Source organism: Gouania willdenowi, unplaced genomic scaffold (assembly GCF_900634775.1).
Source record: "Gouania willdenowi unplaced genomic scaffold, fGouWil2.1 scaffold_273_arrow_ctg1, whole genome shotgun sequence".
Classification (NCBI taxonomy): Eukaryota; Metazoa; Chordata; class Actinopteri; order Blenniiformes; family Gobiesocidae; genus Gouania; species Gouania willdenowi.
Genome location: NW_021145031.1, coordinates 53988 through 72843, shown reverse-complemented (window position 1 = coordinate 72843; position 18856 = coordinate 53988). Strand labels below are relative to the sequence as shown.

The following is an 18856-nucleotide window of genomic DNA, read 5'->3' as shown; positions in this document are numbered from 1 at the left end:
TCGGTAAAAGCAAAGGTCAATTCAATGGTCATTCTGCCCAGGCTGACTAGTCGATACCTGATCACATGATTCCTCTTCTCTTGGAGGGAAAGTGAAAATGGGAGACGTGGATGAATTGAGAAGAGGCGTTCAACGACAGTTATTTGCAATATCTCGGTATGTGGAGGAAAATTCTCCATCGGACTATATTTTAAGGTTGGTGGAAGATGTCATGGAAAGTCTTGGAGAAATATCTGCGCTGACAAATGCAGACATGGACGAAGCTGTGTGGTGCCATCTTGAGGAGGTAAGTGTAAAATACGATGCCGTCATGTTGTCGGTCAGCTTTGTACACAAGTTTTAAGAGGGACAAAAGCTACATCATGACTCTGATTCACATATTAGGCATTCAGCCCTAATTAGCAGCCACAGCCAAAGTTAGCCCCTGCTATGGGCAGACCTGTGTTCAGCTCACACAAACGGACAGATTAGAGCTCAGACACACAGTGTGTCCCAGAGCAGGGATTAGGATGATCCATGGTCTTCTTAAATCACAGGGTGTACAATTGCAAAGTGAGTATTGATGCTGGATTTTTCCAGATCAAAGATGCAATTTAAAATGTACCAAGTATATAATTGACCCAATGGAAATAAATGTAGAAGTGATACATCAATGAAATATTTCAATATTTTCTTTGAAATGCTGTTAATAAAGATTTCCTTTGCAGACAGGTTCCTGGGCCCTGGTAGTCCTCAGTGTTTAGAGCTATAAGGACAACTTCAGGGCCTGAAGACCTGTCAATGAAATAAAAACATTTATATCATTGTAATAACAAACCATGCATTGCTGTCTTAAAAAGATTGTACTTCTTGTAGTGTTGACTTTTGACAACATGTGCAGACAAGGTAAAATAAATAAATACTGTCCATTATGTTAAATATGAATTTCATCTCTTTATAGATGCAGACAGGCCTGGAGTGGCTAATCAGGAGGACTGGGACAATTCCCAGTGGGCGGGTCTGATGATTGAGCTGTAAGGGTCGGTGTCACGGACTGAGTTTACCTCGTACTGAGATCAATTATGAGTATATATGTGTATGTAACCCTAACTCTGACCTTAACTTAATCCAATAAACCAATAAAACACGTATCTGTTCACTTTGAAAACAAAAATAAACAAACTGAATTATTATTTTTTAGCAAAAATTCATTTTCCGTAGTGTGCGGTATTATCATAAATGATCTCAGTATGAGGTAAACTCAGTCCGTGACACAGGTGTTCTAACACTCAGATGATCACGCTATAGAAGTCACTGATCCTCCACTGGCAGCTCTTCACTTTTTCTGCTGACTCATTACATCTGTGTACTCAGTCAGTTTCAGGGGTGTCCAAACTTGGTCCTGGAGGGTCGGGGGTCCAACAGGTTTTAATGTGTCCCTGTTCTAACACAGCTGGGAGACTCATTAGCAAAGCTGCTTCAGGATATCAGACGTGTTGGAGCAGGAACACATTGACATCCTGGTATAGACATATAAACTACAGATACACACCCTCCCATTTGCACCCCACACACCATCAGCCTTGAATCCCTATTTAATTATGCTTTAAAAAAAATATAAGAATCTGAATTAAAACCCAATTTGTCTGAATATTTAATACATTTATCTTTGCATTTGATATGATTTTCCATCTTGTTTTTAATAAATGAAGCAGGTGATTAAATATAGATGTAGTTAGTGTAGTGGTCATGTTCTAAAGACCTCATGTTCATCCATTCTAGTTCTCTATAAGTGATGCTGATATAAATACATTTAATGAGTTATGACAAATAGAAAATGTTTTTTCTTTGCAATGTATTAATATAGAGCTGTATTACTGTTCTAAAATATGTAATAATAGTCCAATTGTTTTAAAAAAAGGTTGCACTTTTTTACCCTTTTTTAATTAGTTTATTTGTTTAGCATTATGTCACAATGGGGGGCTGAGAGTTTTTCATGTTTCTACAGTAGAAAAGGTTTGTAACCATTGCCTTCATTGATAAGTGTAGATTCTGCTATTGTTGAAAAGGACGTGTTGTATAGACTAATGTTGGAGATGTGCACTCATCTTTAAATAATTCTACATTATTACCTGCACCAAATTGAAATGTTTTAGAACAATCCACTGAAATACAAGACTTTACAGAACAGCATGCTATTGTAGACTCAACATGTAAGTTTATAACATGATTATTTTAATAATATGTTTTGATCTAAAGTGGGCGGGTCTGAGGTATGAAGCTCCAGGGCTGAAAATGAGTCCCACTGGATGCAGATGCCTCGTTTTGATGAGATGTGATTGTTGGGAGTAAATGTGATGATGAAGCAATGAAAAATAAGCTGAACAAAAACATCATTTATTCAATTCAAATTCCCTAAAACAACAGGATTTCCTTAAATGACTGGTATTTCAGTTTCACTAAACCAAGATGAAATAATGGAGAACACAGTTCAGACTTAGACACAGTTTAAATATGACTCAGAGAATGACTTCCTGTTTTTTCTGATTTGATTTGATATAATGAAGCTGGATGTTTGGCACATGTTAAACAAGCCTTGTTGTTTCTGTAGCTCATCTATAAAAGCTTTGGATGTGAGTGCGTGTTTCTCATCACATCTCTGTGTGTTTAGTCACGTACACTATTCATTTGGTTGACGACACATTTTTGTCTTAGTTTTCGTCAACCACATTTTTCTAAGTGATCAATGGTTATTTTAACCTTTAAAAATGCACAAAGACTTATGTATCTTTTAGTCGACTAAATTCAAATGTATGTTAATGTCATTTAGTGAGCTAAAACTAGACTAAATCTAAAATAGACCTGATGACTACATTTAGAATAAAAGTTGCATTTTAGTCAAAAGACTGTGACTAAATAATTTGCTGTCAAACTAACACTGGTCACATGTGAGGATTCAAATTTTAGTCATTTATGCCTATTTTTATTTGTATTCCTCTGACTTCAGATGAAAGAATACTTTGTTATTCATGTTTTTTTTAATATCTGCATTATTTTTACAGGTAAACTAAAACTCTTTATGTTATTGACGTGCACGTGCACAGTGGAACACTAAGTGGTCTTGATTTATGTGCGTGTAGGTTACAGAATATACGTTCCTATGCAAATAAACACCTTCATAATAAAAGCTTTGCTGTTTTAATCTCCATATGAAGTACATTTATTTTAGTTTTATTTGTTCTTTTTCAATAACCCTTAGTGGGCTTTTTAGGGGCGGAGAAAGAACCTGATGTGGTTCAAGGGCCGTGAAATACTGATAGACAGAATGTCAGTGATCCAGTTGCTTCCCTAAATCCTTTAGTGACACACAGGGGCGGAGCTAGAAAAAAATCAATGGGGTGGCAAGAGGGGGGCAGGAATGTTTTAGAGGTGGCAACATATGGCAGACGTACATAAAGTTTACTGAATTAAATCAGTTTATTAAGAACAAGAAAAGTTAACACAAGTCATTCTGATTGCTGAGCTATATACATCACTTTTTTATAAAACATATACACATACATAAATTCATATCAGGTGATCATTGAGCAGGTTTGTATTGGCTCACTAATGAGCATCAGAGGAAGTTATATCAGCTGAATGTGATGATTTGAAAACTGTCCTTGGAGAATTAGGAAGTGAAACATGTCTGCAGGCTAAACAGTATGTTTCATCTTTGGGTTGTGAGTATTCTACCCAGTGATAACAGTCTAGAAGATAGAGTGGAGTAAAGAACCAAACTGCATTACATCACAACTAATTACACAATATAACAACTAGTAAAAACACAATCATTGATTAGTTATAGCCCTCAGGCTGTTATAACACACCAATGTTTTTTGTTTATGTCTTTGATTTTTAAATTTAACCTGAGCAATAAATCTAAAATACAAATGGTGGCACCAAGACCTTGATTATAGGTGGATGTATAGGCCTGTTAGCTAAATCTATCTGTAAAAGCAAAGAAGGTCTGTGTGTGTGCGTGCGTGTGTGTGTGTGTGGAGCGAATATCTCCCCGACGAGGTAAGAGTTCGACCTGAAACTTAGTCGACGGCTTCCGAATACCCCGAGTGTGTGTATCTGTTATTTTGGAGTAATTTGGTCATTTCCAAATGTTTATTTTAATGTTATTTCACTTCTGGACGGCCCCGAAATGAAACCAATTCAACTTTTGACCGCGGGATGTGAGGGGGCGCTAGCGCACCATCTATATCTGTTTCACTGCACAACTCCTCACCTGAGCAAAAGTCACGTGTGCGGCCAGAGCCAATCGCTGCGCACACAGCCAAGCAGACATGGACTGTAAACACAGGAGTGAGAGAGAGGAAGACAGCTTAGACCGAGACATGGAGCTCTCTGAATAGATCATTTGAAAACGTCAGCCACTGGTGAGTCTTTTACAGACAAGTTTCCCAACCTGTTCAATTCTCCATCTGGAAAACTGCAGATTCTCTGTGGTGCCGTGCATGGAAGCTAAGCTCTGACCACTCGGTTCAAAGGTAAAAAAGGATTTTTGTTTTTTAAAAAAAGACAGCCGAATTGTACGTAATACTTTAATTTACTTACTCACTCATGTAGTTTGGAGCTTTACGTTTTGTTTTGCGCAGTTTTGTTACTTTTCTGATTGGCGCTACAATGTCTATGGAGTTATCAGCATCTCAAAAATTTCATGGGAACACACACACGGTATTTATTTATTTATTTATAATAAAAATATACTAAATGAGTAAAATAAAACAAAAAACTAAACAATACAGTATATATACAAAAAGCACACACAATTACTCCACAATCATACTATAATGGCAACCAAAAACAATTATACAAAAAATACACAAAAAGACAACTGAACAACACACAGCTGATGCGCGTGCACGAAGTAGATGGATGTAGACACACACACACACGGCTGATGCGCGTGCGCGGAGTAGATGGATGTAGACACACAAACACACACACACACACATGGCTGATGCGCGTGCACGAAGTAGATGGATGTAGACACACACACACACAGCTGATGCGCGTGCATGGAGGAGATGGATGTAGACACACACACACACACACACACACAGTATTTACAGTATAATAAAAACATACTAAATAAGTAAAATAAAACAAAAAACTACACAATATTTATGCAAAAAGTACACAAAATGACAATAGAAATGCATAAAAATATACAAAAAAGCTCCAAAAACACACACAATTACTCAAAAAAACTATACATTACAGAAAACTACACCAAAGATATGAAAATGACTCAAAATACATAAAACTAAATATTTATACAAAAATACACAAAATAGTAATAAAAATGCACAAAACTACACTAAAAAAGATACAAAAATACACTAAATGATTCCAGAATCCCTACAATGGCAACAAAAAACAATAATTATACAAAAAATGCACAAAAAGACAACAGAGAGATACAAAAATACACATAATGACTCCAAAAACATACATTACAGAAAAATACATCAAACAAAAAAAAATATAAAAATGAGTATAAAAAAACAACAAACACATTTATCATGCACATGTCCCATAAAATTAAACCAGGGAAATCGCACACGCTATTTTAGTTTGCACCTGCAAATAAACCCCTTTATAACACTACAGAGTACAGCGTATGTACACTATGTACATCCAACCTTCAAACACATACTCATTTGGCCATAATTGACAACTCTACTTATGCTCCTACATGAATACATACTTGTGACGGGCACTGTACTAGTAATTAAAAAGTTGAATAGTTTAAAAAGTTGAAAAGTTATTAAAAAACTCGTATGACTAAACACCACAAACAACATCTAAAGTGTAGTCTGTAATTCTGGCTTTTAGTTTCTATAATCAACATCAGATTAATTCAGATCTGTAAATTGTTAGAAAGGATTTGATTCCATAAACATATTTTTCATATTTTTTTATTTCTTCCTAACATTTCATTTACAGTTCCCCAATTTCTAGCATTATTTAAATTAATATATCTAATCTTCCTATGATAATATGACACACATTTCATCACAAAAGACAGCTTCGATCAGATCAGTGTTGACAGGTTGTCAGGGCAACTCAAGCTAAAATGGAAGCTCAATGTTGACAGGTTGTCATGGCAACTCAGGCTAAAATGGAAGCTCAATGTTGACAGGTTGTCATGGAAACTCAGGCTATGATGAAAGCTGCAGAATCTCCTCGTGCACTAAAGCTTTAATAATATCGATTAACCAGCAGATGTCACCAGTGAGCAACGTTTGAGACCAAAGTGAGTTTCTAATAATAATAGTAATGTCAACTTTAATGACTCATTTTATGATTTTCCACTACTTCATTTTCTAAAGATACTCTAATCATCATAACAACTATCTAATGCATTTTAATGTGTATTATCTTTTATTAGAAAATATGCTTAAAGTTAATCTTTTTTGTTTTGAGGGATTTTCATTGAAAAGTGATTTTTATTTTATTTTATTAAAATGTTAAAGGTAAACTGCTTTCATTAATCTGTACTCGTAATTATTGATAATTTCTGACATAACATTAACTTATAATATAGTATTCTGATTACATTTTAAATTTACATATTGATATTCAATTTTGTTTCCCTGTTTTCTTCCAGAACTTTAAGGAATTTGAGTACATGATGGGTGAGTGTGTCAATAATCTAATAACATTTTTCACCTTGTACATTGATATTTAGATGAAACTGATCAGCCACAGTATTATGAATATTATATTGAGCCTAATAAAGTGTGCTTCATCTTTTTTCTAACACAAGCTGCCATGATATATGAATGACCATTCTATGATAATTATGTACTTACTTGTAATGTAGACTATAGTTTTATTTCAGTTATTGTTTTATCAATTATTTTTGATACCAGAAATGTTAACTGGAGCCTTTGGGAGGTACTAAATGTATGCATAATAACAGGCAAACAGCTCCAGGTTTGATAAATGTGAATTCTCACTCTGAATTATGGATTTGCATTTCCTCCTCCAATATTTTGCGGCCCACAGCTGATCCGCCCACATTGCATATTAATAAGAGGAAAAAAACATGCTAAATGCATTGTGCACGCTATGTTTCATGTTTGCATTCCTGATTGGCTGAGGTTTGCACCGTTTATCAGCGTACGTAGTGACGTTTACACATGGTTTTACTTTAGCTGCTATTCTTTAATAAATCCACTCCATAATGTATTGACTACTCTCAGAATGAAAGGAACATTTCACCCAGAATAACAAAGTGTTTCTGAACAGGATTACAGACTAAACCTTAACAGAGTCAACATCACATGGAATCACTACATCCAACATGTGGTTTTTTAATCTGATATGCAGGACGTAATGAAACTGTTCCTAAGCAGAAGTAGCAGATAATAAAACACATTTAATGCTGACACCATCCTCCTACTAAAAGTCTTTTATACATTTTATCTTCTTTGAACAGTTGATCATGTTGCAGGTGATGTTATAACTACTTGATTTAACGGCGTGTATTTGTCCTCACTGTCAGACGGTGAACAGAGAGCCTGTGAAGGACCAGATTCTATGTATGTGAAGCTGATTTCCTCAGACGACCATGAATTCATTGTGAAAAGAGAACACGCCCTGGTATCAGGGACAATCAAAGCCATGTTGAGTGGGCCAGGTAAGGAAACAGCACTAAACAGAGCTTTTCTGATGTCTTGAAGACTTTTTCTAAGGAATCTTTTTATTAATGAGTGTAAACATTAGACAATGTTGTATCTACTAATGTTCAATCTGTCCAGAGTCACAGGTGTTGTATTTTATTGCAAAGCACACACAGATTATAAGTAACAATGGGTCTGGATATCATTTGGGATGTTTGACCTTCTGTGACTTCATATGCAGGACAAATTGCTGAGAATGAAACCAACGAGATAAAGTTCAGGGAGATTCCCTCTCAAGTCCTGTCGAAGGTCTGTGAGTATTTCACCTACAAGGCCCAGCACACCAACAGCTCCACAGAGGTACCCGACTTCCCCGTCTCTCCAGAGATCAGCCTGGAACTGATCATTGCTGCAAACTTTTTGGATTGTTAAAGTTGAAAAGAAAAACATCAAATAAAAGCATAATTATTTATCAAAGTGTCTTTTTTCCCTTTCCAAAAAATATTGCCTCGTTATCATGATCCCAGTATAGTTTATTGTTTAGTGAGCTTTGTATATCATAACATAACATAACACTGACATTATGATAAACCCGTGTGCGTGTGCCTCTGAGCGTGCTAGGCAGTGGAGGTCTAGTGGTTGAGGAAACAGGCTCACCTGGTCTATCATTGTGAGATGTTGATCAGTCCCTAATACTTATTGATCCTGACTGGGTGCTACATCATGGCTGCCCACTGCTCCTCAGGGAGGTGTTTCATTACAGAACACATTCTGTGTATGTAGCTTTACAATATTTGTCATTTAACACATCTCATTTGGGATGATTATAAACCTGTGTATTATTACAGAAGTGTAATTACACAACAAACAACATCTCATCAGACGGCTCAGCTTTAGCGCTTGGTCACTATTAGCAAAACAGCTACTGAGCAGAATGGCAAGTAACACAGTACAAATACTTGGTTACTTACTTAAGTAGGTTTTTCAGGTACTTTGTACTTTTAGAAGTGTCTATGTTTACTTTGTTACATTTTCAACATAAATGTTGGTACTTTCTACTCTTTACATTTCCCAAAAAGGCTTGTTACTTATATATACAGTATATATATATATATATAAAGTTATATTAATCAAAGTCACAAACGTCTTACTAAAAATATTTTCAAAATAAAAGACAAGCATTTTTTTTTTTGTGATAAATAAAGAATAAAGGCCTCTGTAAAGTGTTTAGTGCTGATGTGTTGGAGTCTGTGTGACTGGTGGTGGGTAGTTAAACATGTAACTAACCCAGTGGAGGGTTTAGTTCGTATCACTAGGGCTTTTATTGTTGTGAGAGAGTGGTGTGCAGTGTTTACATTGTTTAGCAGGAGTTTATTGGTGATCCAGTTAAAACAATACAGGTCAGTGTCCGCATAAATCAGTGACAAACAAACAAAACTAATGGATAAAACATTCTTGTGCTTTTATTTTGAAGAGGGTCAATTGAGCAAAAGAGGATAATGAATGGGGGCGCACGGTGGCTTAGTGGTTAGCACGTCCGCCTCACAGCAAGAAGGTCCTGGGTTCAAGCCCTGGGGTGGACTTGGGTCCTTTCTGTGTGGAGTTTGCATGTTCTCCCCGTGCTGCGTGGGTTTCCTCCGGGTACTCCGGCTTCCGGTTGATTGGAGTCTCTAAATTGCCCGTAGGAGTGAATGAGAGATGTGTCTGTGTTGCCCTGTGATGGACTGGCGCCCTGTCCAGGGTGTACCCCCGCCCAGCGCCCTATGAGAGCCGGAGATTGGCACCGGCAGACCCCCGTGACCCTGTTAAACGGGAATAAGCGGGTATGAAAATGGATGGATGGATGGATAATGAATGAACACATCTAACATAAAGATTAAGGTAATTATGTTTCAAATTTAGTCAAATTAAGTATACTATCCAGTGTTTACCAGTTATATTAAAAAAAAGATTTTTGCTCGCTTTATATATTATACAAACCTTTTCAAAATAAAATAGTAACATGCTGGCTTTGTGATAAATATAAATAACACTGTTTAAATAAAGCCAGTGATGTTTGGTTGAACCTGAGGAATTATTTACATTTTATTTTTTATTGACAGATATTTTAACTTATTTTGAAGAACAACAGGTTTTGCCGCTGGGTGGAGCTGCTTTATATACTTGGGTTGGACGGTTCATTGTAAAGATCGATGACTTTGATTATTTGTTGTTTGCTACCTCTTCCCAGTTAAAGTGTTTCAGCTGTGGGGTGGAGGGACACCTCATTAGAGCATGTCCTGATCAATCTGGTTTTAGATCAATCCACTCCACTGAAACTGCTCTTCTGAAAGTTTCTAGTGACGTGATGATGGCCGCTGACTCTGGTCGTTACACAGTTATAGTTTTACTTGATCTGACAGCTGCCTTTGATACAGTAGATCACAGTATACTGGTTGATCCACTCAAATCTGAGATGGGTTTTCTGGTACTGTTCTCCAGTGTTTTACCTCTTACATTAATGGAAGAACCTTTAATGTTGCTATTAATGATGTTATGTCCAATATGTCCAACCTGTCATGTGGAGTAGCCCAGGGCTCTGTTCTGGGGCCTGTTTTGTTTTTATTGTATCTGATGCCTCTTGGTCGGTTGATCCGTGGTTTTAAAAATGTGTCTTATCATTTTTATGCTGACGATATCCAGTTGTACTGCTCCTTTAATGACTCAGAGTTTCACTTTTTATCAGAGATCTTAGACTGTATATCCTGTATCAAAAACTGGTTGTCATCAAATTATCTCCAGATAAATTCAAACAAAACAGAAACTCTGATCATTGCTCCTGATAAAAACATCCTCTAATTAAAAACTCTCTTGGTGATCTGGACTCATCTGTTAAAACCAGCCTCAGAAACCTTGGGGTTGTTTTTGATCAGTCCATGTCTTTGGAGGGACATTGTCGTCAATTGATTAAAAACTGTTTTTACCACCTGAGAAATATCTCTAAAGTGAGGCATCTTTTATCAAAATCAGGTCTGGAACTGGTCATACACGCATTTATATCATCTCGTATTGACTACTGTAATTCTGGTTTTACTTGTTTTAATAAGTCGACCCTAAACAGACTCCAGATCGTTCAGACGCTGCTGCCAGACTTTTAACTGGTGCTTCTAGAACATCCCACATCACCCCCATTCTTGCTACTCTGCACTGGCTTCCAGTTAAGTTTTGCATAGAATATAAAATATTAGTTCTCACGTTCCGAGCATTACATGGTCAGGCCCCTAAATATATCTCAGACTTGTTGTGCCCCTACTCATCAGGGCGATGCCTTCGGTCTTCAGGTCAGGGTCTCCTAAAGACCCCAAAAACTAAATTTAAAACCAGAGGAGACCTGGCGTTCCAGGCTGTAGCTCCCAGACTCTGGAATAACCTGCACCAGTCTCTCAGGGAGCTCAACTGTGTGGACACTTTTAAAAAACTGCTGAAGACTACACTTTACAGTAAAGCTTTTAGTTACTGGATTTTAATTTTTATTTATCCTTTAATGTTGCTGTTCTTATGATATTTATGCACTCTTGTTTTATTATTCTATTGTGTTGCACTTGTACTTTTACCACAACTCTGTACAGCACTTTGTGATTTTATCTGCAAAAAGCGCTTTATAAAAAAACTACTTACTTAAATCACTATCGCTTTTCTGATGCCGTCATTATTTATGCCACATACGATTCTGTCGCAGATCAGTTCATCATTTACCTCTCTAAAGTGGCAACTTTTGGCTTATATTTTTTAATCACTGATGAATGATTCGATAGTCGCACCTTGTGCATTTCCATTGTCTTACTGTGTTGTGGATTACACACTTCCCTTATTTGAGACACTCAGGGTTTTCTCTTGACTCAGCTGGGACGAGGACGGCTCCATTGACACCTGGCGCCCTAACTTCTGTGGTGTAGACGAACAAACGCTCCCGTTCAATGACTTCTGCTCTAGCAAGATTGAAGAGGATATAAGCCTTGTTATTTGCAGGTTTGTCTGAGTGAACCGCCTCAATAAAGATGTCATATTCTCTTTCAAACACATGCCAGTTCTCAGCAATGTCTCCCTCAAACACGAACAGGTCGGGTCTCCGAAATCCCTCCGCCATCACGTTAGCCAGCTGTAATGCTTTTCCTTCCTTCTGTCTAGAGGACTTGCACAGAACGGTGTTATAACTCACCGGCGACAGGCTCGGTACGTCTTCTGACTCCATGTTGGAATGTGTGAGGAGTCCACTGTGAGCATTTAGTTGGTTTATTCACAACTTCACAACGTAACTGCATCTGTGGAACGACTTACAGGGGATTCTTTTTCGGAGAGGTGGAGCATGTGCACTGATGACTAGTATGGCAAGCGATAAGGAATAATCATTATAACAGAATGATCTACACTTGAGTTTGTGACCAATTTTAGTTTTTTTTTTAAATTTGGGAAAAATGTGTGGAATAGATTTAATAATTATGCAGTATTTTGGAAAAGACAAAGATTTATTTTTCAACAATTTGTGATTAAAAATGACTGCAATCATTAGATAAAAGCGTGGGAAAACTGTGTGCTGACATTTGACAACAAAAACACAAAATGAGTGAAAAACTCCAACGATTCTATTACGTTTCTATAGGAACATGATTAACATAGATGTCCAGTGGACATTCATTGACCAGGACTAATCTTAGATATGAGGAAGTGATGAAATAAACTGCAATGCCTTTATTTGACCACCAGGGGGCAAACTGTATGAGCAGTAGCTACAACATGACATTCCTTTACGACACATAATTTTCATGTTTGACCACAGGGGGTGCACTGTTTCAGTGAGCCTAGGATACAACACAATGTTTATGCTGGAAATAACATTCTGTTGTTCATTTTTCTGAGCTGGTTAAAGAAATAGAATAGAATAGAATAGAATAGAATAGAATAGAATAGATCTTTATTGATGGTAAATTCACTTGTTGCAGCAACACGATTAAACAAGAGCAGACGGTAAAAAACCAAAGTAAATGCCAACATAAATGTATTTATTCCTTTCATGAAAATGCAAACCAACATAGATTCCCCATGTACATCAAATAATATCACAGTCCAAATGAAACAAATACAAAATAACAGTGGAAAAATATAAAAACTGTAAGTCAGACATAAATGTACAAATGAAAAATTAATTAAATGGGTTTCAGCTACATCTCCAACAGCTTGAAGTAAATGAAGTAAAAAAGGTAAAAATGTGTAAATGATCTGAGGCACAATGTGGAAAATGCAGTAATTTTATTAAAATTAGTTATTCTTTTAGATTTGCTTTTTATTAAATGATAATTACATTGAGTATTTATCTAATTACTAATTATTATTTTATGTGTTGTAAAAAGATGGTTGAATAAAAGTCAATATCTTAAACACTAAAACTTCACAGTTTTACTTTAATTAAAGGTTAAGATAATAAGTAAGAGTTGCAGTGACTTAAAAAACACTTTATTTTTATACATTTCTGCAATTGTTTTGTTTTCATTACATTTCATAGAAAATAATCATGTTCCTATTTTACCATCCACTAACACCTTTAAACTAATCATTAAACAACTTACATGTTTGTACAATTTAACAAGTTTGTGGTATTTAAATAAATAAAAAATCCACTTTTTCAAACATATTTCATCACAATCCAAACACCAAATGTGAAACTTATTTAATAAAATGTTTCCTCCCACTGTTGAGAAACATACATGTTAGGTTGGATGGAGTGCGTAACCAACCTGGAGAAGTGAATGGTTGCAGAGAACCATTGAATCTATTGTTGGTGAGACTTCATCATGACACTGATCATTCACTTTGATTGACAGGACAGATGATCAGAGGTGCTGAGTTTTTACCACCATCGTTATTAAAGGGACTAAAGTATGGGTGTAGTTTATGAGTGAAGCAGCAGTGAGTGAAGGAGTAGATCAGAGCTGCTGCATCTACATCATAAAAGGAGACCACACCCTCCTCATAGTCCACAAACACACCCACCTTCTCAGGAACACACTTCAGATGAAGAATGACTGGATGATCTTCACATGCTTTATACACATTTCCATCTCTGAGTATCACAGTCCAGTAACCATTCTTAGGAGTCAGAGTGATGTCTCCCTTCCTGTTGATGGATTCTTTAACCACTCCTAAAGTCCACTCAGTTTTTCCTTTAACCTGAACCTCAAAGTAAAATCTACCTGAACTGAAACTCTGTTTCCCTAAAACACAGACACAAGGAGAAAATCTCTCTTTGTTGTCTGGAAGTTTCTTCCACACATCACTGCAGTAAACTTGTTTTTCATCATCAGACAGGACGAGGTGAGGATTAGCTGTAAGAGGATCAAGAGTCACATCTACTGCAAACTGATGCATTATCTTCATCTTCTTCATCATCTTAATCTTGTCACTGAGTGTGTCCTCCAGCTGAGCCACAGCACTCAGCACAGTCTCCTCATATGATGATGGACGGACCATGACCTCTGTCCAGTCCTTGGTGGCTGGAGGCGCATTCAGGGAGCAGAAGTGTTGGAGGAGGTGGAGGTGGTCTTTAGAGCGGGAGAGCTGCTCCACCTCAGAGCTTCTCTTCATCAGCTCAGAGATTTCCTCCTCCAGCTCTTTGATCAAACCTTCAGCCTCTCTCTCTTCTGCTTCCTGTTGCTCCTCCATCTTCTCTATCAGCTCCTTCAGGCCTCTCTCAACAAGCTCCATCAGAGCAGTGAACATCTTCACACCTTCAGCTTTCCCTCTGTCTGCTGCTTCCTTCCTGATCCTCACTGACTCTCTGATCTCCTCCAGCTTCTCTCGTCTCTTCTGGATCATCTGCTGAAGGGCAGCATCTGTCTTCTCCAGCTCCACCTTCTTTTCTTCACACTCTTCTCCCAGAGGAACTATCTCGTGACTCTTGTGCTCCAAAACAGAACACATCAAGCAGATACATGTCTGATCACTCTGACAGAACAGCTCCAGAGGTTTGCTGTGCTTTAGACACATCCTGAGTGTGTCCTTCTTCATGGCTTGCAGAAGTTGTTTCCACATGGTGTGGTGACTGGATCAGTGAGCACCTCCAGACAGATGGAGCACAGGAAGGGATGTTCAGACGTCCCACTGCAGGCAGGAGACGTGTCCACAAACTGAGGGACAGAGACAAGCAGCACATTAACAGGACACTCTCATTGTTGTGGAACGTTCCTTTACTAATGTTTCTGAGTCCATCTCACTGAGATCACCTCTAGTATTTAGCATTGATTCAGTCATCCTGTAGTAATGTGGACAGTCGGCTGTGCCTCAGCAGCTGAATGTAAAAGTGCAACAGTTTGAATGTTTAGGGTTCAAATTAGTTCTAAAGTTCTCTCGTATTGACACTGGAATTTTTCAAAACTATAACTTAGATTCTTTGCACAATCTTGTTTTCTTTAAAACTAGTACAGTGCCCGTCGGAAGACAAATGAGTATGTGTTTGAAGGTTGGATGTTAAAGAGGTGTACATACTCTGTCGTGTTAGAAAGGGGTTTATTTGTGGGTGCAAAATGTGGGTGCAATTTTCCTGGTTTAATTCTATGGGACATGTGCATGATAAATGTGTTTGTTGTTTTTTTTTCTTTACTCACTTATATTTTTTTTGTTTGGTGTATTTTTCTGTAATGTATGTTTTTTGGAGTCATGATGTGTACTTGTGTATCTTTCTGTTGTGTTTTTGTGCATTTTTTTGTATAAATATTGTTTTTGTTGTCATTGTAGTGTGATTCTGGAATCATTTTGTGTATTTTTTGTGTAAATATTTAGTTTTGTGTATTTTTTATTTCACTCATTTAATATATTTTTATTGCAAATAGATACCGTGTGTGTGTTCCCATGAAATGTTTGAGACGCTGATAACCAAACTCCATAGACAGACCAGTAAGAACAACAACAAAACTGCACAAAACAAAATGGAAAGTTCCAAACTACATGAGTGAGTAAGTAAATTAAAGTATTATCTACAATTTGGCTGTTTTTAAAAACAAAAATTATTGTTTACCTTCGAACCGAGTGGTCAGAGCTTAACTTCCATTCACGGCACCACAGAAAATCTGCAGTTTTCCAGATGGAGTATTTAACAGGTTGCGTTCAATACTGACTCTAGTGAAACAGCGAGTTCGGGAGCAATTACACGGTTTGAGACACGTCGACAGCATGGCAGGTACAGAGATGGAGACAGAAAAGGAAGTGTACGCTGTGACCCGCGACTTTAAGGAAGTTTGGGATCACGGGGATAATTTTAAATAACCATGAAATATTAACTTAAATCACTTGTGTCAGTATTAAAAAGTAATCTTAAACTTAACGTTTTGAACGTTTTGATACACCAAATTACTCCAAAATAACAGATGCACACACTTGGGGTATTTGGAACCCGCTGACTAAGTTTCAGGTCAAACTCGTACCGTGTCGGAGAGATATTTGGTCCACACACAGACCTTTTTTGATTTTATAGATAGATAACCAAAATATTGTGTAATAGACTGAAGTTTAACATAGCACAAACCTTTAAAGTTTCCATAGACCACATATTACATTTTTCAGTGATTTTCTCTTGTGAAAACAGATGCAATTATTACACATTTTGCCTCAATAAATGTAACTTTTTAAATACACAAAACTTTTGTGCGATAATTTGATTGAAATTTACAAGTTGTGGTTAATCGTGATTAGTCAGATTTGCAATTGATTGGTTAAATTTTTTAATCCATTCACAGCTAATTTATATTTAAAACCTTTCCCCATGAGCAGTAGAGACCTTTCTTAGATGATGTCACACATCACATGACTTTTAGTGGTGGGGTAGATGATGGAAACCAATGACAAACTGTTTCAACATTTAATCTCAAATCTCGAAACTGGTTAGAAATATCTGCACTTCAATCCTGTCTTTAGTCAAAATGAACATTACATTTATATCAAAGCTCATTAGAATTCTGTAGAATAAATGGTAAATGAACTTGATTTATATAGTGATTGATCCCTACACTGAAGTAGTCCCAAAGCATTTTACATATCAGCTCATTCACCCATTCACACACCAATGAAAGTTAAAGATATGGAAAACATCACCAAGTCTAAACTTTATATCTTCAATGTTTCTCAAATAAAGATATTTATGTAGTTGTAGATATCTGAGATGACGTTTGGACAGAAGTTGAAAGTTATTTTATTTTGTTTGTGTTTTATTTATTTTTATATTTACTCGTCACATTTCCTGAGACAAAATTGATTGTCTAAAAAAAGAAACCAATGGTTCATTCATTAATAACTGAAATATGTTATTTTCTCATGTACATTTATAATTTCTCTTTAACTAAAAAACAAGTTTTCTCTGATTAATTGATGGAATTTTTTGTCAAATACTGGATTACAAAAATATTCATCAGCTGCAGCCCTGAAACATATGATGATGATGATGATGATGATGATGATGATGATGATGATGATGATGATGATGATGAATGTTAGCAGCTACACTCACCTCTCTTTGAGTCCAGAGCTGACAAACAAAAGTTGAAGAGTCTTCAAGCTTTTCTCCTCACAAACACAGATTGGAGTCTCTGACTGCTCTGCTCTCACACTCTGTCCTCTTCTCACGCTGACTCATCAGATCATCTATTATTAAATAAGTAATGAACCATCAATGCTGTTTGACCAGTTTGGTGTTTCTGGGTTGGAACAGCAATGAGGAAACAAACACTATCAGCCTCAGGTTTACTTTATCGTCTCCTTTCCTTTGGAAATATCCTTCCAGCATGAGCGTCAGTAGCACCACCAGGATTTTGATTGTGGGTGGGCTTCCAGAAAACTGGATGGTCCAGTTAAAATGAGCCAAATAAGTTTCTTTCTACATTCACCCATTAACAAGTTGTTACTAGTCATACTGGTGTGAAGGGGGGGCTATGGGAGGACTTGATGGGGAGTGGGCGGCTGAGTTGATGGTAACTGGTTACTCATAATGTTACTTAAAATGGCTTGAGCACCAACTTCATTGATTTCATTGCTTCACTCGCTGGTGTGGAAGCAGCCTGTGGGCGGGCTTAGGAGTCCAAACGTGCAGTACAATTCTCTGATTGGCCGAGAAGCTTCACTTAAAGCTGCTTATCGGATGAAACAGCTAGAAAAAAAACTCAGGGGGCGTTCCAGTCAAAATTTCCCACTCGGAACTCAGAACCATGACTTCCTAGTACAAGTGGAACGCAGCATACTGCGTTTGAAATCCCTCACTACTCATCTCATGTTCCATTGGGTCAGAATAGTTGACCCAGGTCCCCAATACTAATGCTGTGGGTAATGAGCATCTATGGAAATCTATTTAAACACAACACACATATACTATAGTGGACATAGAAATCAGTAATTACATTTCTGGGACCTTTTGTAGCCATATATTTTATATTTGTTACATCTCTACAGAGAGTCAGGCTGTGTTCATGATTTTCTAGTGTTTACAACATGCAAAGTTGGAAAGACAGGACGTGAAAAGAAGACTTTTGGTCACCCTAGAACAGAACTGCAGCTCTGCAAGGGAAAAAGCGCAGAACGGACAAAAGTGTGCTGGAGCATAAGCCCAAGAAGGCCCCGGGCATACGCTCGGGCGGTAACCGCTGACAATAGAGGGAAGCCTGGGGAACAAGATGTCAGCTTAATGGAGCAACAGGTAACTGCCTTCCTCCAGTCCAAGAGGACTGAACTGATCTCAGCAACATGGAGGCATGTCACCTGCTCTAACCAAAGAAATGACATCACCACACCAGTGATTATCATGAGGTTTGCTAACAGGAAGCACTAAACAGCACTGCTAACACAGAGAATGAAGGGAAGAGGATTAAACATATTCCTATATGATCACCTGAGAAAATAAATAGCTGACAAAGATAGAAAATCATGCAGCTTAAAAAAAAGGAAGAAAAAAAAAAAACCCATGAAAACCAAACAATTATGAACCACAAATAGCAACATATTCATTAAACTAATCAGAACACCAAAACGAAGAATCATGACCGTTGGCCATAAACAACATAACACACAACCATGACACAGTCTGACAGAACTTGTTTATCTACATTTAGGGCAGAGGTGTGGACTCCAGCTACTTTAATTGGACTTGATTAAAAAATTTGATGACTTTAGACTCAACAAAA

The 18856-nt window shown here is 37.2% G+C and overlaps 2 protein-coding genes across 3 annotated transcripts in view; one reads left to right on the top strand and one right to left on the bottom strand.

Moving 5' to 3' along the window:
- Positions 1-18856, bottom strand: part of LOC114459187 (E3 ubiquitin-protein ligase TRIM21-like) — a 47319-nt gene that overhangs the window by 15699 nt on the left and 12764 nt on the right. Inside the window, exons 1-2 of one of the 2 annotated variants that reach the window (XM_028441518.1) lie at positions 17194-17305; positions 13477-14821 (exon numbers count right to left, since the gene is read on the bottom strand). In XM_028441518.1, coding sequence (XP_028297319.1) covers positions 13500-14726 — 1227 coding nt within the window. In that variant the 5' untranslated portion in view covers positions 14727-14821; positions 17194-17305 and the 3' untranslated portion in view covers positions 13477-13499. Of the gene's footprint in view, positions 1-13476; positions 14822-17193; positions 17306-18856 lie in introns of those variants that run through there. The other variant, XM_028441517.1, reaches the window with a different exon arrangement.
- Positions 6225-8133, top strand: LOC114459189 (elongin-C-like). Its single transcript, XM_028441521.1, has 4 exons — positions 6225-6289; positions 6644-6671; positions 7544-7678; positions 7903-8133. Exons 2-4 carry the CDS (start codon positions 6665-6667, stop codon positions 8091-8093), a joined length of 333 nt encoding a protein of 110 aa, XP_028297322.1. The 5' UTR covers positions 6225-6289; positions 6644-6664; the 3' UTR covers positions 8094-8133.

Coding starts and splice junctions, on each gene's coding strand:
- LOC114459189 (XM_028441521.1), top strand. Junction 7,679..7,902: donor AGCCATGTTGAGTGGGCCAG/GTAAGGAAACAG, acceptor CTTCATATGCAG/GACAAATTGCTGAGAATGAA.